This window comes from Tachysurus fulvidraco, chromosome 21, assembly GCF_022655615.1.
Source record: "Tachysurus fulvidraco isolate hzauxx_2018 chromosome 21, HZAU_PFXX_2.0, whole genome shotgun sequence".
NCBI lineage: Eukaryota > Metazoa > Chordata > Actinopteri > Siluriformes > Bagridae > Tachysurus > Tachysurus fulvidraco.
Genome location: NC_062538.1, coordinates 9,985,682 through 10,008,656, shown reverse-complemented (window position 1 = coordinate 10,008,656; position 22,975 = coordinate 9,985,682). Strand labels below are relative to the sequence as shown.

At 38.2% G+C, this 22,975-nt stretch overlaps 1 protein-coding gene across 3 annotated transcripts; it reads right to left on the bottom strand.

Moving 5' to 3' along the window:
* Nucleotides 1–995: 995 nt before the first annotated feature.
* Nucleotides 996–22,943, bottom strand: specc1lb (sperm antigen with calponin homology and coiled-coil domains 1-like b). Of its 3 annotated transcripts, none has more exons than XM_027139946.2 (15): nucleotides 22,470–22,943; nucleotides 15,649–15,829; nucleotides 14,713–14,857; nucleotides 12,947–14,565; nucleotides 11,966–12,173; nucleotides 11,655–11,728; nucleotides 11,029–11,204; nucleotides 10,274–10,437; nucleotides 9,463–9,584; nucleotides 6,911–6,989; nucleotides 6,512–6,677; nucleotides 5,176–5,278; nucleotides 2,907–3,023; nucleotides 2,735–2,794; nucleotides 996–2,401 (listed from the first exon to the last, which is right to left on the bottom strand). In XM_027139946.2, exons 2-15 carry the CDS (start codon nucleotides 15,790–15,792, stop codon nucleotides 2,312–2,314), a joined length of 3,267 nt encoding a protein of 1,088 aa, XP_026995747.1. In that variant the 5' UTR covers nucleotides 15,793–15,829; nucleotides 22,470–22,943; the 3' UTR covers nucleotides 996–2,311. The 3 variants fall into 3 exon arrangements, with proteins under 3 accessions (XP_026995747.1, XP_026995748.1, XP_047661614.1); XM_027139947.2 differs by lacking the exon at nucleotides 22,470–22,943 and adding an exon at nucleotides 22,203–22,225; XM_047805658.1 differs by lacking the exon at nucleotides 22,470–22,943 and adding an exon at nucleotides 16,791–16,843.
* Between the last annotated feature and the right edge of the window lie 32 nt (nucleotides 22,944–22,975).

Here is a 22,975-nt window from a genome sequence, read left to right as displayed (position 1 = left end):
GAAGCCTAAAACCACACATCATGAATGTACAACAAATGTGTCAAATTGACAAACGAAAGTTCACTTCCAAAAGGACACTTCCTTCATGCTGCCCCCTTTGCAACACTTTCTTGCTCTGAACTAGAAGGAGAAAAAAACAGTTTTATATTTAGTATGAATAGGCAAGACATTGCAGTGTCTTACTAACATAGACCTTTTCAGTAAAAGATTGTATATACTAAAAAGACCTAATATTACACGGACCAGGGTGGGAACAGCTTCGTCCGAATGATCTTAATGCAAATGTGCCAACGCGATGCATGGTAATATTCCTCTGAAATAAACAAATTAACCACTAGAACATTCATTCGATGGAGGCACACTGCTTTTAGCAGTCACACAGTCACGTGCACACTCGTTCCTCCTTTCATACAATAACTTACTTGTACAAACTAGACTTTCATAAGTATTTAAATATTTAATGTCAAAAACTCAAAATCAAATATTTTGCTTAGTTTATAGTTAAGCTTACTTCTTTCCACCTTCTTCACATGTGCATCACCAGATGGATCCAGTTTTTTCCAGATTTGCATATCATGTGGCTCAGTCATATACTTAAAATATTGTTATAATTACTTAGTTTTGATGCAATTTTAATACTAGTTGACGTGACGTTTTTTTCATTATATTTAGGCATACACTTAGGTTCACCTTGTAACTTATATATTTATGTTACAGACACTATATATGCTAAGTAGAGGTTGGAAAGTTAAAATTACTTTGTTATTTGTGTTTAGTTTATTTATTTTTATAAGTAATGGTTATTCAGCCAACGAATCATTTTTTACAGTGCAGTTAAAAACACACATGCTTATACCAGGGACATGCTCATGTTTTACTTTTGTGTGACCTTGATTTCACCACATACTAGTTAATGTGAACCTGCTGTATATTTGTGCATGTGCGTAGTGACATGGCGTGGTGTAGCCAGGCAGGACCATTAACAATGGTGCCACTGATGGTCAGAGTAATGATTTATTGGTATTAGACTCAGACATCCAGGAATGTTTAAATAATAATAAAAATAAAAAGAATTTCACATAGAAATCCTGTAACTGGAATTGATGACAAAGCAAATAAAACATCCACATCATTTATTTTGAAATGAAGAGGAAAACCTGGTGAAGTTGATAATTAACAAAGGCTCCTTGATATGAAGGGTCGAGCAAATGGAGTTTGGAAATACTGTAAAAATTTATACAACACAATCTAAACAACATCCACATCAAGAAATTAAAACTCGGACGTATGTAAACGTAAAACATCTGTGAAATCTTGGCAAACATGACTTTTTGAATATGAACAGATTATTTTATAAAATAAATGTATTTTATTATACATTTTTTAGCAGCTGTTTACCTGGCCAAATTAACTATGTTGGTCTAAACAGCAGCTGATCCTGTAAGAGGATTTGTTGTGAAACAGGATGACTTTTTAACCTAACAGCAGCTTTGGGGGGTTGAAACACAACAGCTTTCACTCAAGGCACTCTCTACTGGAATAAAGTATCGATTGTGCCTCTTTACATAGCTTTTTTAAGATAACTGAAATGTCAGGAAAAAATAAAAATAAATGCACTTCAAATTCTTTAATATACAATAAAAACAAGTGGGTGTTAAAGGCTATAAATCTCTCAATTAGTTCAAAGATATTTCATACTGCAAAACACAAATTGGTTAGAAATGTTTCTTTAGGATACAGTATTTAACACAGTGCAGCAGAGCTAGCTGGTATTTGACATTAGAAACCTTCTGCGCATGTGGAGAAAATTCACATTAAACTTCAGCATACAATCCTAACATGTGCTTTTTAAGCAGTCCTAAGAGGAACGTGCTAGAGAACTTGGCCTTGTCATCTCCATAATAATGCATTCAACACTTCTTAGGCACCAAGTGAGCGAGTGATCGTCAATGGAGCTTGAATAAGTTTCAGTCTTTTCTTCAGTTCTACTCACCCGAAACTCCTTCACATTAACACACACAAGCTGAGACTAAGAAGGGGAGGGACTCTTTAAAATACCACTCCACTATTAGGCATTTAACCAGCAAACATTATGAGTATTATTATAATAATAATTATAATAACAGTTTTATAGTTATGGCCTGCCATTAAACAAAGAAGTTGCACAATGCTGCCTGATTAAAGAGGAATCGTAGCTTATAACGAGTGACATAATAAGTAGACCTGCAGAACTGTGACTGTAAAAGAAGTTCTTCCGCTATGTGACATAGCACTTTTACACATGGACACGAGTGTGAGAGCCGGTTCGGAGTCAGGTCTCAAAATATTTATAGATGGAGGTGACGTAAGTCATCACACTCTGCCAATCAGGTCTCTCTGTGTGGACCATCTCACTTATGTCCTGAGAGAAAGAGAGAAGTTGGGTTAGTTACAAAATACCCACACTTTAATAAAATTAATTATTTAAGTTATACATGATAACAGTACAGAATTTTGATGTATAGGGCAGTGTTATGGGTGGGGCTGAGGCAAGGTTATGGGTGGGGTTAAGAGATGCAAAAGGATTTTAAATATTGTTAATAAATATGTATTCAATAAATAAAGTTAAAATTAATATAAATGACTGATTAAAATACTAAAAACATATCTGCTGGCTGGATAAATATAAATAAAAATATATGGGAAAGTGCTTTTGATTACTGTAGTAGGAAGGATTCATTCAAAGTTAACTCACAAGTGTAGATTTGATCCCCACACTTTCAGCTGCCTGGAAAGCCAACGTGAAATTTCTTCTCTGAGAAACAAACACACAAGACACGTATTCATCAGATACAGCAAAACAGGAGATGTGTGTGCGTGTGTGTGTGTGTGTGTGTGTGCGCGCGTGCGTGTGTTAGAGACGACACCTTGTCTTGGCTGGTGAGCTCCTGGTATGGGATGTGAGCTGGAAGGTATGTGTGCAGCACAGCACAGAAAGCCAGACCATCGTTCCAACTGCTGCTAAAATTTGTGATGTCTATATTCTAAGAAAAAGAGAAAAACTAATTCTGATGAGTTTACTTTTAGACTTATTAATACAGACAAGACTGTTTACAGTAAACTCAAGACTGGAGCCTGATTCAGATGTGCAGAGACATAAAAAAAAGAAGATAAAGCCTTGAAAAGCTTTTACAAACAATAAAATATGTTCTAAAAAAAAACAGTAGCATCTGTAACGGATTTGTTTTAATAACAAAATCATAATATTATAATAAACGTATTAGAACCAGTCATACAGCGTCTCAGATCTGGTTGCCTGGCAACCGTTATTTTACATCTTTCGCAAAATTCTACATTTTGAATGTGTTCTAAAGATTGCATTAGTGTGTACTGTGTGTTCATGAGTGCATGTGCTTGTGTGTGTGTGTGTGTGTGTGAGAGAGAGAGAGAGCTAACAGATAATGCAGCGTGTGTTTGTGTGCATGTGTAATAGTCCTCAGTCCTAATACAAACTCAGACAACAAAACAAAACAAAACAAAACAAAACAAAAAAAAGTCATTTATGCCTGACGATTCATTTGTACATACAATGGTACCCCCGTTATCCACCGACTTAGCGAACAGTTTTTCGACCGAAATTTGTGCCCGCTGAACGACCAAATCCCCGTTTATCTACCACGACCCACGTAGCGCGAGGGGAAGGATCTTCCCAGTCTCGCCTCAGCCTTCCTGGAGAGAGCATCTATCATAAATTAAACTTCGGTTTGTCGGAAGAAAGGTTTGCCGTTGAAATGCGTGCTTGTCCTGGACAATGCAACGGCACATCCTCCAGATTTAGGCGATGAGTTGGAGGCCGAGTTTGACTGGATTACAGTTGGTCAGATGGTCATAGCAAACTTTAAACAACTCTACACGAAACACCTGTATTGTATGTGTTTTAGCATGACCAATTCCAGCAACTTGACCCTGAAAGAGTACTGGAAAGACCACTTCAGTATCTATCAGTGTATTCAACTGATAGATATGGCAAAGTTTTTAATTTATACTTTTTACTGTATTACATACAATATTATTTATGTACCTGTATTTTTTTTTGTATTATTTAGTATTAATACTGCTGAAAAACGGGGCAAAAATTGTTAATTATTGGGTATCGGTGGAGGTCGGGAACAGATTAATTGGGTATCCATTATTTCTTATGGGATAATTACATTCGCTCTTCGACCTTTTCGCATTTCTACCGGTTTTAAGGAACGGATTAAGGTCGATAAGCGGGGTACCACTGTATTTTTTAAGTTCAGAAACCATGGATAAAAAAAAGGGAGATTTTGCTTTTTCGTTATCATTTGCATGCTTCTATAACTTGTAAAATTAAATAGCTAATTACCAATCAATGTTTATACTTCAATTACAGTGCTAATAATGATAAAATAGAATGTTAAACACAATTTATCTTGTATCCCTTGGACAGTTTATTTCCTGAAATATTCCACTGTTATATATATATATATATATATATTCATGAGACCGTTTGTCTTAGTAGACGTTAGTCTGCTCTGGAGGACAGTAATCAGCTTGTCAGCAGGAAGAGAAAGCAAAAAAAGTAAATAAAGGGCAGATGGTTAGCTTTTGCTGGCACTGCTGCACAAACTGATATGTGGATACAGGAAAAGAACAAGCAAAGTGTTCATATGATGGAGTGTTTTTTTTCTCTACTTTGGGTTCAGTAGAGATTCCTATATGTCCTAAAATAAAACACCAATTCCCCATCCTTCCACTCAATACTATAACTGTTCTCTATTGTTCTTCCTCTCCTCTCTCTGCTGAGTAAATTCATACATGTGTATCAGTTATCAAAGTCTGATGTAATAAATATCAGATTATTGTATCCACAGGGTCCTGAAAATACATAGAGCTACATTACATTACAGCAGAAAATCTGATCTGATTCACTTCACCCATTTAGTGTTATACAGCCAATATAACCAAAATAAGCCCCAAAAGCTGTCTGTATTCTCTTTTCCACATCCAGCATATTAATCATTATATAATTAACTTGTTATAATCTTTGTTTACTACATCATACCATCTTCCCTGCCTGCATTTCTACTCCAAGTTTCAAGATATGCCTCTTTTTATCTTATCATGTAAAAGAAGCTACAAATATTTACGGGGATTCTAGTAAAAATGTCAGACCTGATAACCTTCTGTTTTCTTCTGACACCACTTGAGGAGAGCATTTCTCTTTGATCCTCCGTATTCTCTGGCCAGAGCAGCGAGCGGGTCTTTCCTCTCCTCTCTGTGTAAAACAAACCAGAGTAAAGCTTTAAATCCACAAAGATCATTTCAGTCTAGAGCAATTTCAGTTTAAGTGATTTACAGTTTCACAAAACAACTTCTCCCTGTTCGTACGAGAGAAGAGGCTTTTTTAAGAACTTGAAAAAAGTTGATATCTGCAGATCAAGGGTTTACTCCAGTTCATGACCACAAGTGTACCTTTACAGTAAATACCTCAGTAAGGATGACAAAATGCAGGAGGATCTCTGCAAAATGCCTGTGCTCATTTGTAACTGGTTAGTCATCCTGTATCAGTGAAATATTCGCATTAGGGTTATGACCGTGTGGTGAAAGCTTGACAGTGGAGACATGCACGGACATTCCTCTGCATTTTTAAAGACAAAAATCCACATCTGTCCCTGTCTTTGACACAACAGCATTATTATGATTAAGAATCAGCATTTTTAAAATGAATAGCGCCACAATTCCAGTATTCGTATCACTGTACATGTAAATGGTGTACAACCACAAAGTGCTGCCAAGTTACATCTAAATGTAATAACATACTGGCACAAACTATTCAATAACCGTAACAATAAAGTGGAAACCTATTTGCATTCATTTCAGATTTGACTACAATTCCAGCTTCAATCCCTGGGGATTGAATAGTCTGTTAGCACCAAGGTTAAACATGGGTAAGCAAAATTCACGAAAGATATCTCACGACATTTTGTTTTGCTTTGTGCTGAAAAGAGGACACTTGAGGACTTTTAAGGTCTTCATTAGGTTTTCTGTTCTCAAAGCTTGAATAGACCTTTACTGATTGTATCATGAGTTTCAACGGTTAAACATAACATCATCCTCACGGTCTTCTGTCTTTCTAGCAATAAGGCTGAAGATAAAGATGAATGATATATTGATTAAGTTCTGATTTATGCAAGCTAGTCAGCTTTGAGAAAAGTGTGCCGAATTCAGAGTAGAGCGGCTACAGTTCAATCATCTATGATTCAATCATCCACACAAAAGAGATGTTTTCTTTCAAATCCGGAAACAAATACGATGGATGTGGACAGGTAGAACCCAAAAGAAATAAATAGTCAGAGACAACAGACAAAAGGATCAAAAAAGGGTGAATTGACATGAACAAGACAAACAGAACAGGCAAAAAAAAAAAAAAAAAAAAAATAATGAACAGAACCCAGAAAAGGACAGACAAAAAAGACCATCTAAAATGAGACAATTAGATTTAACCTACCGGAGCCGGCCACGTGTAGTGGGTGTGACAGATGCTGTAGGGGACGAGGAGTTTGAGGACAAGGAGAGCTGAGGGGAAGCAGAGCCTAATGTCATGATTGAAGTGGGGTTTGGTGAATCCGTGACCGACAGGTCCCTCTTTAGCTCCTCGCTGCTTCTGCGAGAAACTGACACACACAAGCAAAATAAAACTTCTGATCAGTTCAGTGTGTCTAATACAACCAGCAGGTAACTGACACAAACTGATAATAATAAACTATTCAGGACTTGTGATATGTAGCAATGCTAATTTTCACGCATAAAGAACATGGGGCGTAACCAAATGTTCCATCAGACAACAAGACAATTCAGTGATCACTTTTTGACAGCAGATAAAAACTGTAAAATATTTGGTACGTACCTGGCATACTAAGCTCCGAATAACTGCCTCTCTTATCCACCAGTGAGGAGAGGGCTTTAGGAGTGCTGATCGTGTGTCTCTGTAAAACAAAACAGCAAAAACAACCAAAATGGGTTAAGTCAATCCTGGTGAAGCCTTTAATAAACCTTGCTACCTCTAGCATCTGTTTCACTGATGTGAGAAGTTTTTATTTTATCTATATATTTATCATTTTATAACACTGCTGAGAGTCTGTAAGGTCTGACAGCTGCTGATCAGGAAAAATGCATGATTTATAAGCCAACACAAATATTACACTCTTGGCATCAAAAAAAAGTGAAAATTTAAGCAGAACTGCAAAATACTCATTATTCATGAAATCTGCAAATGCCATGACAGCAATATATTCATAGTATTTAATGCACATGAACATATTCCCTAAGAACAAAGTCCAAAAAACTAAAAGAAAAAAGACCACGTGTTTGGCAGTGGAAGCCAACAGCCTCCAGCTTAGCAATCATGAAGCCTCTGAAATATTCTTTTATACACACACACACACACACACACACACACACACACACACACACACACACACACACACACACACACACACACACACAGGTTAATTTGGTCATAGACTAAAGTCTAAAACTCTGCTGGGAAGAGAGTGCTAGTGTATTTGAGGAAGAGGTTGATCTTCATCTGAAAGTGACTCAGCTGTCTGTACAAGGGGGGGGGGAGGTCTTGTACCAGTCCAGCAACAAGGAAATGTATGACTCAGATAAATGCTGTAATTATTGCTTTTCAGTGGAATGAAATTTAAAACCAGAACAGAGACATAGAGACCTGAGAGGGAGTGAGTGAATGAACCCGGTCTTTCTTCACAAATAAACAAAAGTACATTTTTTTTCTTAAATCTCCTTGTCCTAAATGAAAACATCCTGCTTCGGCAAGAGAAAAATCCAGAGAACTGGAACATGTAAGAGGGATGGGAAAAGAGAAAAGCTGTAAATCTATTAGGCTCAAAGGACTTCCAAAGTGAAGAATGCAGACATCTGCTAAAGCAATCAGGAGGACGTGTGTACAGTGCGTTCCTCACAGCCTGTGCTTAAATAATAATAATAGTAATAAAAAGAAGAAGAAGAATCTTGAACATTAAAAATGCTTATAAATGTGTTTTCTGAATTATAAGTTTTAGTGCTGTCTTTTACTTCAAAGACACACACCAGTTTTGGGCGTTATAACAGAGACACACTGCGACTCCTACTGGCCACAGCTGAGGTTGCATTATTTCAGAATGAACATTATTAAAAATGTTAATAGCAATTAAGGTAAAAATGTCTGCTGTTCATTTCTCACACTATCATAATCCAATAACAGGTCTAGTAATCTCCCCCTGTGTGCAAATTACAGATTTATATTAACACGCTCATTCACATGGACATGAGTTACAGCTGTGAGTTCATCAACATGGGAAAGGCTTTAAGACTGAGGGGTCTATGTTTAGTAACAAGCTATGAGAATAATATGTATATAGGTCAGCAAATGAGAACTGGAACCAAATTGTTTTGCAGACATGCCACTACATTAAACGTAACTATAAACAGATTAAAAAAGTACGCCATATTGCTGTTTATTAAATAAAAAACTGAATCCTTGGCAAACGGCTGTGGTATAAGAGGATTAAATACACTCAGTTGTGCCATGACAGGAAAATAATCGAGTTTACTTCATCACACCACGTCACTGTTAGGAGCATTCATATTATTTCTTTACATTAAAGCTTTAGTAAGCCTGCAATTTTGGGTCTATTTGTAAAATGAGCCAGTGGTCTTTTTAAGAAGTCAAAAGGTTCAGGAAATGTATAAAGGAGGTAAGGTAAAAAGGTGAGATGGAAGAAAAAAAAATTGCTGAAGTTTTTCTATCTACACCAAGACTAACAAGGACTACAGAACTATGTTTTGTAGACTAAAATTAAATTCAAAACCTTTAAAATGTTAAAACAGTGAGCAAGTGTGAGGCTGGTCTTGTTTCTGTCGAAATTCTGAGTTTAGTGAATAAAGGGGTTAATGATCATGTGGCTGTTATTATTCAGTCTTAGCATGGAGTTTTTGTTTGTTGATGAATTTGGGTAAAGTACAACAAAGAAGCTTTAGTGTATTGGTTTTGTTCATTAGAAACTGATATAAAGCAAAAACCGTAACATTTAGATCAAAACATGCATTTCCCTTTTTGACTAACAGGATTAGCATGATTATTACAGGATAAAGATTAGGCGAGCAACACTGATTTTATTGTACCCATTTACTACAGTACTTACAGTAGACCTGCTATTCCAAGAACTCATTTAGTAATGAAATCAAATTAATCAGTTTCAAGACAAAAATCACCAAATGAAACTTATATATCATAAAAATGCAAGCATTACCTTGATTAACTTTATTGTAGCAGCAGTGACAGGACAAACATTACCTTATTATTATGTGTGTGAGGAGGTCATATTGTTAAAAAGCACCATGTGACAATGTCTCAGTGAGACGAGGAGATAATTGTGTTTATTTCTTCGTTTATACCTGAATGGGGGACACGGCAGCAGCTGGAGGTGTTTTCATTGGACTTGGGCTGAGAGGGGTTCGAGAAATCGCTGTGGCAACTACAGCTGGAACAGCGGAAGCTGGACTGCTGGGAATAGGGCCTATAAAACACACACACACACACACACACACACATTACTCAAAACAGAACTTAGTTTAGTAAAGTACATAAACATGGAGAGATTAATTTTGATCACACATATGGATATGTGCAAGTGATCAATTAATATAAATAAAACCTAACAATTAACAAAGCAAATTCTATTTTAATGCATTACTTGAATAATTTATTTCATAAAATAGTTATATCATCATTTACATATATTAAAAGTATTAAACATATCAATCTAATATTTTTCTAATCAAAATAATATAATTAATTTAAAATTCTATTCAAATATTTCAAACTTGTCTGACAATAAATCTACTGAAACAGATTTCCTAAATATTTATTTCAATTTTAAAGCAACATTCAAGTGGATCGTTTCTTTCAGGTTTATATTGGAGTCAGTCTTTCTTTTTTTCCTGCCACAGAATCTTTCCCTAATTGTGCCTTTCCCTTTTGAATTTAGGGCATTATACAAGTGTCTACCTTATACCCCATGTAGTGAGCATATATGTAGTGAATTGGAATCAAATAAATAGTAAAAAAGAACATCACTGTACTCAATATTGTGGGTAATATATTTTAAAAAAGTATTACATTGTATAATTGCATCTCACTGCATTTAATGTATACTATATGTTTAATGAAGAGTTATTAAGGACCTGTGTTGTATACTGTACATACCTTGGGAGGCGCTGTCGAAGCTCTTGATGAGGGTTTTCACAGTGGGCGAGGGCTCTGATGAGGTGGAGGAACGGCGGCTAAGCCCCATCCCCTGTCTCAGTGCAGCCAGATCCCTCTCCACTGCGTTCATGTAGTTAAAGACACGCCCACGTTCCTCGTCCTGCCTAATACATGCACAAACACACACAGCATTTTTACGGTTTCCATTTCTAATCAATATACATTGTATATTGTAAGACCACAAAACTCAAATCCAGTTTCCTTGTTTAACACAGATGAAGTTGTCAGTTGCCCAAAGCAAAGTTTTAGTTGTGTACTGGAGCTGTGAAACTGATGGTGCTAAAAAAACTTTCTTTCAGCCACACAGAGAAACGCAGAACAATATATGAACAGGTTTTCACACAGCACTCAGTTCTCTTCCTACAAATTGATCAAAAATTAAAAACTTTCAAACACTTTCAGAGTACATTTTATCATCTACTACACTTATTGTGGAAAGTTTTTGAATTCGATCCTTTACAAATGAATGGGTCCCACAGATTTATTTTTAACCCAGTCCTTTAACTAACTTAATGTTTGGGTCAATCTACAATCTAAAAAATACTTCCAGGATGTGTCCCTTCTTCTGTTTCACGTTTTGTAGACAACCTGCTTATTTACTGCCACAAACTGATGGCTTTGAACATTCATGCACTGACAAGGATTTGGAAATAGTGTGCAGGGCATTAGAATCAGCTGATTGAAAGGTGTCTTACTTCTTGCTCTTGAGCTCATCCAGCTCTTTGCTCATCTTTTCGTTCTTCTCCTGGGCCTCTTGAAGGCGACGCCGTAGGTCCCCAATCTCCTCTTGAGCCTCTGATTTGATGTCATTGGCAATGACTACAGCAGTTTGGAGATCAGCCTGAAACTGTCTCCACTCTGCTGACTCCTCCTGCAAAATAAAGGCATTGTATGTGAAGTCACATCTATACTATTGTACTTTTTCCTCCAGACAGTGCAAATGAGCCAACACTGCACAACAAAAGTGCTAGCTCCGGTCTAGTGGATGATTCAGAATTAAAAACACTGTGTTCAATAGAATCCACTGATTCTTGCTTTGTTTTGTGGAGATCTTACTGTAGCTTTTGTCACAGTTTTTTATGGTAGCCCTGCAATTCCAGCAGTTACAGTAGTTTGCTGCAGAAAAACTTTTAAACCAATTACCGTCTGTAAACTAAATGGATGTGATCTGAGGTTTGGTGTACCTCAAATACTCAATTTCATTATATAGAGTCACTGTGACTATAAACTGATCACTGAGGTTTTTAAAGATGAACACTTACAAAAAGCCACACTCACAGGAAGACAGTCAATAAAATATAGAGAAGTAAAAGATTGTTACCCGCAATTTACGGTGAAGGGTTTTAATCTCCTTTTCCATGTCATATTTTTGGTCATGGAGTTTTTTAATAGAATCTACAAGATAAATAAAGAATGTTAATTGGGGCAAAAATCAGAAACAACACTAAATGTGACTCACTAGCACCCCCTCTCTGGCTAAATCTATGAACTCAGTTGTGGAAACGATGTGATTCAGGGACAGAACACATTTTAATTTATTTGCATGGACTATTAAAGGATTATATTATTATTATTATATATTAGGATTATTAAATCCTTTATGGCTTTATCTTGATGTCCTGGCTGACTCACTCTCCAGGTCTGAGATGATGAGGTTGTCATGGAGTTTGACAGCTCGATGCTGCTCCACTTCGTCCTCCAGCTCGAAGATGGTTTCCTTCATGTCAGCAATCTCGGTGTCTTTCTCCTCCAGCTCTGAACACTGCTGAGCCAGAGCACGCTTCTGCTCGGCTAACTGTTTCTGCACCTCATCCCGGAATGACTGGAAATCTGCCTCCAGCTGGAACATAACAAAACACATACACACTTCTTTTTCTAATGTGATCAAAGTTAGTAAAAGAGATGGTAGTAAAAGAAATCAATATAGTTCACTTCAATCTGAATATGTGCATATCTTAGTGTATGTATGGTAGCCATGCTTCTCTATTACTTAAAATTGCTTCCCACCATCACAGAAGTTAAAATAATCATCAAGCTTGTAAACTAAAACCCAATGATCACTGCACGTAGAAATCACAGCACTACTCAAAGCAAATGAGATGCCATGAGATGAAATCTCTAGTGCATATTGTTACATTGGTTTCTGCCAATTTGTGCATTCATTTTCATGAATAATGTTTTTACAGTAAAGCTTTCTACTATTAGTTTGAATATCATTCCCTTATATGTCTTAGGGGAAATGTTCAACATAAAAAAATCAACTTTAAAAATCTTACACTGACACTAAAGTGAATAGACCGTTTATCAACTTCATAGCAAGACAGCTAAACAGCATGCCACTGCTGAGGACACCTGGTCGGCTACTTACAAGTAGACAAAAATGGAGTTCTTTATGGCACCAGTTAGAATTATTATTAATATTATTAGCCTATATACTGTCTAAGTGGCATATAATCTACTTTTTATTAAATGAAATACAACATTAAATTGGTTTGCCCAAAAAAAAAAAATCACAATTGTGCCATAACCCAGAAACTAACCAAAAGAGGCACCTCACTACTGTAGTTTGGTACGGCAGCTAATTGTGTGTGCCTAAGCCACTCAGAGTTTCACCTTTCGAATTGCATCCTGAAGCTGAGCAGCCTCATTGCGAGTGTGTCCCAGTTCTTCCTGCAGCTCTGCTGCTTTGGTTTCAGCTCTCTCTTTGTCTAATCTCTCACTGTCCAGCAGGTGGCGTATGTCAGTCATGTCCCCAGCACCCTGGATGGAGAGGAGTTGAGCTACTCTCTGTCTTTCCTGCTCCAGTTGGAGCCGACAGCGGACTAGTTCAGCCTGCTCGTCCTCGGACTGCATCCTCATGGCATCAAGCTCAACAGCTGTAGCCTCGCGTTCTCTTCGCTCCAGGTCGGCACCCCTCTCAGCCAGATGCACGCGCTCCTTCAGGGCTCCCATAAGGCTCTGCGACTCAGCATTCTCCTGTTCAGCCATTTTCAGTGCACTGCTCAGCTGCTGCTGGACACCAAGAAGCTGCTCCCTCTCAAGGCGCGAGTTCTCATTTAATTCAGTGTAGCGCCTCTCCAGCTCCATGTAGCGACTGCTCTTGGCATCCTCATCATCTTTGGCATAAGCTACACGATGCTCATCCAGCAAGCCACGCAAGTAGTCCAGCTGTCGGCTATAGAGTTCCAGTCGCTCACCTTGCTGGCGCAGCGAGTCCACCAAGATGGCACGCTCCTCACCCAGGCGTTCATTCTCTGCACTCAACTCCTGTGCAATCTGCTGAAGGTCTGCGAGCTCCTGTAGTGTGGCCTGTAACTCCTCTGCTGTGCTGTGCTGGCTCTCCTCCATTTGGTGGATGCGCTCAGTCAGACAGGCCACTGAGACCTCACTAGCAGTGCCACTACTTCCCCGACGTGAGCGCCTTCGGCCTGGTGAGCCACCTTCTGACTCGGATGAGGAGCCGCAACCAGATGGTGCATCCAGGGCATCATCACTAGACATCACAGCTTGGCAAGGTTCACTGCACTCACTGTCCGGAACATCTGGAGACCCCACTCGCCTTGCCTCTGACAGCAGGTCCTCGGTTGAACCCCTGGCAGAGCCTTCAGTTGAGGAGGTTCGAGTCCCTCCATCCCCACCACTGCTGCTACCCCCACCGCTGGTTGTTGGCTCAGGACTGAGAGAAGCACAGCGCAGTACTTTCTCGGGACTGTCCAGGCGCTGCTCCAGTGAGAATCCTAGAGCATTTAGCCTGTCCTTTAACATTCTATTCTCACTTTTCAGCAAGTTCAGCTCCCCCCGAATGCCGTGGTTCTGGTCCTGCAGCAACAGCAGGGTTGACTCCACATCAGCAGCGCTTATACCAGATACAGTTTCCTTCTCCTGTGGCAGCTCAGCCTCACACTGTTCTTCTTGCTCATGAACTTCCTGGTCCTCCAGGCCAAGTTGAGCCCTCATACCACGCAACTCAGACCGCAAGTGCAAGATCTCCAGGTCTTTACTTTTGGCTAAGCCCAGCAAGTCCTTTACTCTTGACTCCAGTATTGCTTTGTTGCTAATATCATAGCGCAATTTGCCTGCCTGGGCTTCAGATTCAGTTGATGTGCGACAGCGGGAACGCTTTGAAACCACAGAATTAGAGGGTCCAGATTGCTTTTTGGCAACACTGGTTTTCTCACGAGTCACTCCAGGTTCCTTTACTGCAGAAGACATCCCACGTCTTCCTGAGGTGCCTGCAAGACAAAGAATAGATTATGTTCATGTTGATTTCTTTCTACTGTACTGCTCATATTCTTGTTCAAAAATACAACCAGAAGAATTTAATCAACTCAGAATATACTTGATCTACTGATATACTCTGAAGCTCAGATTGACTGTACCAGAGTTGGCCTTGGTCTTTGTCTCAGTGTTGCTCTGAGTAGAACTGGCGCTCCTCTTGCTCCTTGTTGTAGCACCGCTGCCGGTACCCACCGAGGCCCCTCCACTTCCTGCGCTCATTGCTGCAAGGTCATCGTTGCTCTTTGTCTGGTTAATATATGGCAATATGGAGGAAGGTCATTGTGCATGGATGTAACAGTTACCATAATACATCAATAACAATATTGAACTCTATTATCTCCGTCCAGGGAAATACCTCCTACTGTAAAGTAATAAGTAAATCTAGCATGGAATTATCCATGACAAGCAAGTCAGAGCTACAAGCTACTGGTTTGATTTTCCAAAAATAATTGCAGATTTGCCAATACATGGAAAAAGTATGTGGATACCTGACAATGATTCAAGATTTAGTTATCTGTTATAATAACCCCTATTGTTCTGGGAAGGCTTTGGAACATGGCCATGGGAATATGGACTCACTCAACTACATGATCATTAGAGCGCTCAGGAAATGATACATGTGTCAGAAGGCCCGACATTCAGTGTGTGCTCCAGTTTATGCCAAAGGTGGTCAAGCTTATCTTCGCAAACTAAAACATACTAGACGATTGTGTGCTTTCAGCCTTATGGCAAATTTTGGCCATACTTTTCCTTCTATATACTATTGGCCATATAGTGTACTAAAAGTTTTCTATTAGGTATTCAATGGTTTACCTTTTTTAAAAAAAATAGTTTTAATGTCTAATTTTTCATTAATTAAAACTAATTCACAAGATTATGCCAAGTCCCACCATACTGATTCAATTGTAAATTAATAACACTTCAATAAATTATCAAGTTACATAATGTGCTAGAGAAGTAATAACAGTAATTAATACATTGCTGGAGAAAGAAGGAAGAATGCACCTTGAATGAATGAAACATGCTCAGCGACTCACCTTGGACAGAAGGGCTGAGTTCTGGTTCTTGGTGGAGCTCTTTCCTCCAGTGCCCATCGTGCCACTGGGCTCAGGTTTGCCTGAGGGTTTAGAGGCTGTGGTGGTTTTGCTGGAGGCACCTGTGGGCCTGCTCGCCTTTTTCATACTGGGCTCCAAGTTCTTGATACATTTATGGCGCAATCTACAGAGAGAGAAAAACAGGTGAACACAGATCAGTGGTAAAATCTCTAGTAAAGCTCCAGCATCAGGGTTACAGCTCCAGTCAACAGCTGCTCTAGTTGTGAATGTGGTGTGGATGGTGTCCTCTGAGGACTAAAGTATATGCCTAGTGTTCCCAGTAAGGATCCACCACCATCCTGGCCATGACATATTTCAATTCAATTTTTTTTTTATAGCACTTTTAACAATTTACCATTGTCTCAAAGCAGCTTTACAGAAGTATAGAAGCAGAAATGAGAGAAAAATAAATAAATATACAATAATAATAATAAGAAAAAATAAAAATAAATAAATGAATATATACAATTAAAGTTTAACATTAATTTTAAAAAGATAATTTATGATACTATACATCTATCCCTATCTCTAATGAGGCAAGGAAAAACTCCCTGAGATGGAAGAAACCTTGAGAGGAACCAGGCTCATCCTCATTTGGGTGACACTCTTCAGTAAATAGTGTAAATGTAAATAATGTCCTTTTTACAACAGTTTATAATAGTGCAACCGAGAGACCTAATAGCTGATAAAGACCAGACCATGCAGCCGACGAACACAGCATCGGTTTAAAAGAAGGCATCACGGTCTCCGGGCAGCTTCGTACACAACGATCCCATGAGACTAGCTGACACTACATAAATCTAAAAGTATACATGATCTTTGCTCTAACGTAGGCATAGCAACCAGTGCAGACTGTTTTATATTAAGAACTAGACAATAAAATAACATTTACAGTTAAACAACGCACTTTGATGATGAACATTCACAGGAAAGATGCTAACTGCTCTGAATGACAGTAGAGAGAAAGGCTGTCCCTTCTTCCAAGCTGATCACTCGGCTGCATTAAATTCACACACAAAAGACATGCTGCTGAACCAGAACCTTCTAGAAACCTCAAGCAACATCAGGAAAAATTTCTCCATTACCTAATCGCAGAAGTCCCAACTTTCCTCGGAGAACACATGGCCTATTAAACACTAGTACTATGTGCTAGACAGTCGTAAATACCAGTGCAGTCCTCTCGGGCTCTATTTATACACACAAAGTGTTCGGGAAGAAAGCACCACTGGACTGTTTGAATGCACACACACAGTGTGATTGGAGGACGGGGCAGAAGAAAAGCTGTAGCTGCTTTTCTTATCACATCATCAGGGCCGTTAGTGGGGCCGAGTCTCGCTGAAGTTCACCTACAATATCCTTAAAAGGCTTTCAAAAATTTTTTAGCAGGGGCTTAAACACAGTACATAAGAGAGGAGTCAGATCATAAAGGGTGTGTGAAGAAGATAAACATACAGTTTTAAATTTGACATTACAACAAGTAAATACTGAGCTGGTGTTGAAGACTTGTACACATTCTTCAGCAACTAATCACTAAAAACAAGTTAGTGGTCACTGGAAACAAGTAAACCCACTCTCTTAACATCTATAACCAGCAGCTATATAGTGAGCTCTTTTTTGGTAAAGGAAATTCACTAATGTGGTCTAAAAAAAAAAAATCAAACACCACTGTGACGTTGGGAAAACTTAACATGGTGCAAGAAGTGAAGTTGGGAAAGCTTAAAACAATACTGATCATTGATTGAACAAGATGACAACAATATTCTGTTTGGATATTCAGTAGCAGCAGCAGATTAGATGTTATAATCTTGTATTGTTTTGAATTTCTCTCACTCACTCATTCATTTTCTACTGCTTATCCGAACTGCCTCGGGTCACTCAGGCGTCATCGGGCATCAAGACAGGATACACCCTGGACGGAGTGCCAACCCATCGCAGGGCACACACACACTCTCATTCACTCACGCATTCACACACTACGGACAATTTTCCAGAGATGCCAATTAACCTACCATGCATGTCTTTGGACTGGGGGAGGAAACCGGAGTACCCGGAGGAAACCCCCGAGGCACGGGGAGAACATGCAAACTCCGCACACACAAGGCGGAGGCGGGAATCGAACCCTGACCCTGGAGGTGTGAGGCGAACGTGCTATCCACTAAGCCACCGTGCCCCCAGTGTTTTGAATTTAAACGGGAAAATATAATTTTCTTTTTACAGATTACTACTTTTCAGTATTAAGCATTTTATACCATTTTACACCACATTAAATAAGTGGCAGCTCAGTTTATTTTAACATTATTCTAACATTATTTGAAAGCAGTACTACAGCTCTGTTCACTGCTTTTTGCAACCCTGTTTATCATCTAACTTAGAAATGTCTAAGTATCTTTTGCATATCACCCATCGCTCAAGGTCAAGGCAAGTTGTCAGTGATTAAATGTCAGCTACACAGTCCCTATGCTTATAATTTATTTAGAAACAGTGGAAAGTGTTTGACTGCCCAGTAGCTGAATCTAAACAAAACTGACAGAAGCTTAACAAGCTTTTTCTCAACTGTGGAGGAATTCTAACTGCCGTGTTCAGCCAGACCTGTCTAGGTTAATCAGATTGATATCCTAGATAAGATACCATGTGTGTTTAGAGTTATGCTGTTCATGTCACCTAAAGGAATCTACCATAACTGAATGGTAAAAAGAAAATCTATTACTTACTCTTAATGGTGTAGTCCAGACACAATTAAAAAACAGCAAACAATTTCTGATCAGTCTAATGCAGCAACATACTGGCACAGAACCAAGCCAAGTCAGTGAAACATTCCACTAATCAGTACGTCATAAAAAAACACCAACTCACACAAACTTCCACATAAATATTCTACAACCACTATTTTCAAGCAAGCAATTGTTGGAAAAGGAAATAACTAACAAGCTATAACTGCTAACAACATAAATCTATATCCCCAGTGGTTGGGCTTTTACATTCTAGAAAGCGTTTATTTGGATGACCACAAGACTAGTACAGGATGACGCATCAAAAATATGGACTTCTAAACCCAGAAGTGACAAACAATGAAATGAAAACAAAAATACCCCCTTTTATCTATTCACATTTAATATCCACCTATTTAGCACAAAGCAAAGACTTACCCTTCTAAACCTCAACACTCTGATTGCTACCGATTATGATTCAGCTGAAACACCCACGTGCTTTACGCATGCCTTTCTGACCAAGCAAGGTGGAGGAGCACATCAACTTTTTTTAATCTTCCTGTCTGAAGCCCAAGTAAAGATTAGAAAACAGCAATGTGATCATTATGACACTGTATTCTTTAGGGATGGATCAAGAAGAAAAGAGGGTGACTCCACCTCTGTAAATAAACATCATTAAGTGGTGCCAGCTCAGCAGACCTGATGCTCAGCATGCTGGGATTTTTCCCAGAGTTCTGCCAGACAATAACAGTGAGTGGAAATCATAACATAGTTGAAATTCTGAGACAGGAAGAGGAGAAGGGCCTAGGAAAGGGGGGTAGAGGTAGAATGGGTGAAGGAGGTGGTGAGAGGAGCTTAAACCATGTCGACATGCACACACTTGTACAGCCCACAACAAGCCACAACCACAGAGTCTCCGAAGCTCTACAATCATTTAGAAATGGGTATCAGACACAGAGCCGGATTTCTGTTCAACAAATAGAAAATAAGCTTTATATACATTTTAGCATGACAATATTGATTAAAATGAAATGTAGAAACCATAGAAACTGTTCAGTATGTCAGGTTTGCTTCTGTAGTTTGTGCTCTGGTAGCTAACAAGTAATGGAGGCTTACAAATTATAGTGTTTCTTGAGTCAGCCTGGTGGAGTTGTTTTGTGTCTCAAACAGTCTTGCTGAAGCAGTTTCTGTCAGTTTCTGTATGACACACTGTCAGCTATGAACTCAGACAAAGGTACAAAGTCACAGAGCTGAGGTGAAGGACACACATGACACATCATACTTGTTTTATTCTCTCCCAACTGTGGCTCTAGGGAAGTTTCCTGTGACTCAGACCTTCACAGAGAGCCACAGAGAACAGGGTGGTTATTGGGGCCAGTGGTGGTGTTTACATGCCACAGCGTTTTAATAGCAAGGCTGCAGTCGTTCATAACCACACACTGCTGTACTTCATCACTGAGCCGAAGGAATGAATGAAGTGCTTTGTGTGTGTCTTTTTTTTTTTTTTTTTTTTTTTTTTTTTTTTTAAATTGACAGACAATTTTAAAATCACTTGCTTCACAAATGCTATGAGGTGAAGTAAAAAGACAGTCAGGGAACATGATCAACGCTAGCCTAAATTCTAGATCTAAAATATAAATGCGTAAATTTAACAGTTTAATAAACATATAGTTAGAATTAAACTATCTATCTATTTAAAGAGTAAACAGTTATTAAATAAACAGTTATTAACAAACAAGCCAGAGGTGATGGTGGTGAAAAACACCTCCCTGAGACAATAATCGGAAGACACACTGACATGAACCTAAAGGGAAACTATTCTCATCTGGATGACCCCGGATAGCATGATTATAAATCATTTCCCCTTCTATAACTGTTTTAAAAAATAATAATAATAATAATAATTCTAGTTTAAACAAGATATCAGCTCATTTTGTGCAAAACTGTTCATAGTAATTGCAGCTATGAGGCTGTCAAAGCAAAGTGGCAAAATCCACAGTATTCTTATGTATATATTACATTTTATTTAAATTAAATTTGAGATATTTTTCACATTTCGATCATTGTATTTATGCCAGCACAATGACGAATTAATTCTGGATTCTAATTGGTCAAAAGTTGTTGATTCATTTGCTATCAGGACAGTGGCTGCATATCACAAGTCTAAATGATGAAACTCATTCTAATTCTTGTACTTTCTATAGTAACAGCTCATTACAGGGGTTTGCATAAAGGATTCTACATAAATGAAGAAATAATATGCATTGAAGGAGTCTCCAGAGTCAGAACGTCAAACCGGGCAGAGATAATAAACCTGCAACTTAAACTTTTCCCACACAGAAAAGTGTTCAGGACAAAAGAGATGGTGGTTTTTCAGTAACATGATAAATTGTGGCTCTTTGACTTATGAACTTCAAGAGAGAAGAGGAAAGAAGCAATTAAGGAAATGGGTGCTTATGGCTACTATAACAAGTTTAAAAAATAAGGCTGCACTATACTAAATTTAAAAAATGAACCAAACAAGAGTAACAGTGTTTTGTTTCATGCCACATCACACCATCCTAGATTTAATTTTTTTCCTAAAATAACATTCCCCTATCATGTTTTATTCATTACTTATTACACACATTATTAGCTGAGAGTTTTTAAAAAACATATATATATCGGTTATTTTGAGTTCTGCCTGCATAAAGTCCAGGACTGTAATGAATTTATTCCAGACAACTGCAAATCATCAGCTATAATGGGAAGCTGAAAGTCTCTTTGAGTCTTTCATCTTAAGCTGCTTTGGCCTTACTGCTGCATTTTACCATACAGATGTTAAATTCAAGCAAACTGGAATGTCATGAAGAACAGAAAAAAGATCACACCGGTTAAAGACAATACACTGGGATGACTGGGATGTTTCTTTAAATTGAAAAGTGTTATTTTCATAATCAATAAAATTATTTTGATTATTATTTTTTTTTATCAAATACAAACTTTTGTCTTTTAGGACTGATCTGAAAACATACATACAAACATATACATACTATTTCACCCTAACTGATTACATAAGCTTTAAATCCCATCAAATCTTGTTCATTTTCCAATATTAAGAATGATTCATTGTGACTCATTTTGTTGGCACTTTAGTAGCAAAACTAAATATGGTATATAGGGTGTGTCATAAAACCGACTTCAAAAATTGTGATACAACAATTTGCAGATTTTTAGTCCTCTTATACTGTAATCAGTACTGCATGCAACCTGGAGGCCATGGTGTATTAGTTTCTGTCCAAAATTCCTGACATTCCTGACATAAATAAAGTAAAAAGAAGCACTGACAACATGTCTGTGAGGCTTAAATCAATCATGTGAAGAAGAAAAAGAGGAGTAAAAGATGTTCAAAAACGAAATCTGCTATTAACACCTTGCATCTAAGAACACACAACATGAAGGGGTAGAGTACATAATGAATGTGATTGTTATACATGACAGTATTCAGAGTTTAAATGGGGGGGGGGGGCAACATACCTTCTGTCTTTACATTCTTTCAATCTTTTTAGTCTTTAGTCACTTATAGAAACTTCCCTCAAAAACAATATACAACATAAATGCACTTATAGGGTTATAAAGAACTAAAGTATAAGTGTATATACACACACACACACACACCATTTAATGGATGTAGTATTAAGCATAAATACAGTAAAAGCATAATATTAAGCATAAAAATTATACTTATAAGTACTTACATAATACAGTCAAACAATTTTCTATTAAAACACGTTTTTAAAAACAACTTACTATGGGATTCTTGACAACTTTTTAAACCAGAACCTTTTAAACCAAAAACTCTTTACAATGACTAGATAAGAAAACGCAGACCGGAAATGACGTCAGGTCAGAGCCCATTCCCTATGGACACACAGTATCTGTGCCCTTTTTTTTGTTGTTACTCTAAAACATTAGGCCTCAAAGTGCCGCTATTCAATCAAAACCGAGCCACAGCCCTTATCATCGCCATCTCCAAACCCTTTAACCCTAAAAATCAGTTTTCATCATCAGTTTTACCTTCAGAAAGTCCTTTCTTTCCAGAGGTTTTGCGTGATAACGGCGTCTGTAATCCACTTTAACCGCGGGATAAAAACTCCCAGCGTTTACATCCCGTTTCTAACCCGGGACAGAACGAGCCGACTCCGGGTCCATACAGCTACTCAGCCCCAGCTTTAATCTGCGACTCATCAAACAAACTGCACGGCCGAGAATGTGAAGTGAATCTGCAGAAAGAATCAGCGATTCTCCATTGAGGCTTTTTGCAACGACTCCTTTTTGGAAAATCAACGAGATCGATTCACGAGCCGAATGAATCAGAACCTTGTTTAGAAACACTGTCTAAACATTCGCATCACCCTTTAGCGATTTAATTTTAGATTCATCTTTGATTGACTAACGACAGGGCCGACAAACTAAAGAATACCCGAGTGAATAAACATAGGTGAACGGATCAAATGAGTCGAATTGAGAGTCGAGAGTTAAGTGATTCATTAAGGCCAGACAGTAAGAGCTCCTCCCTTTTA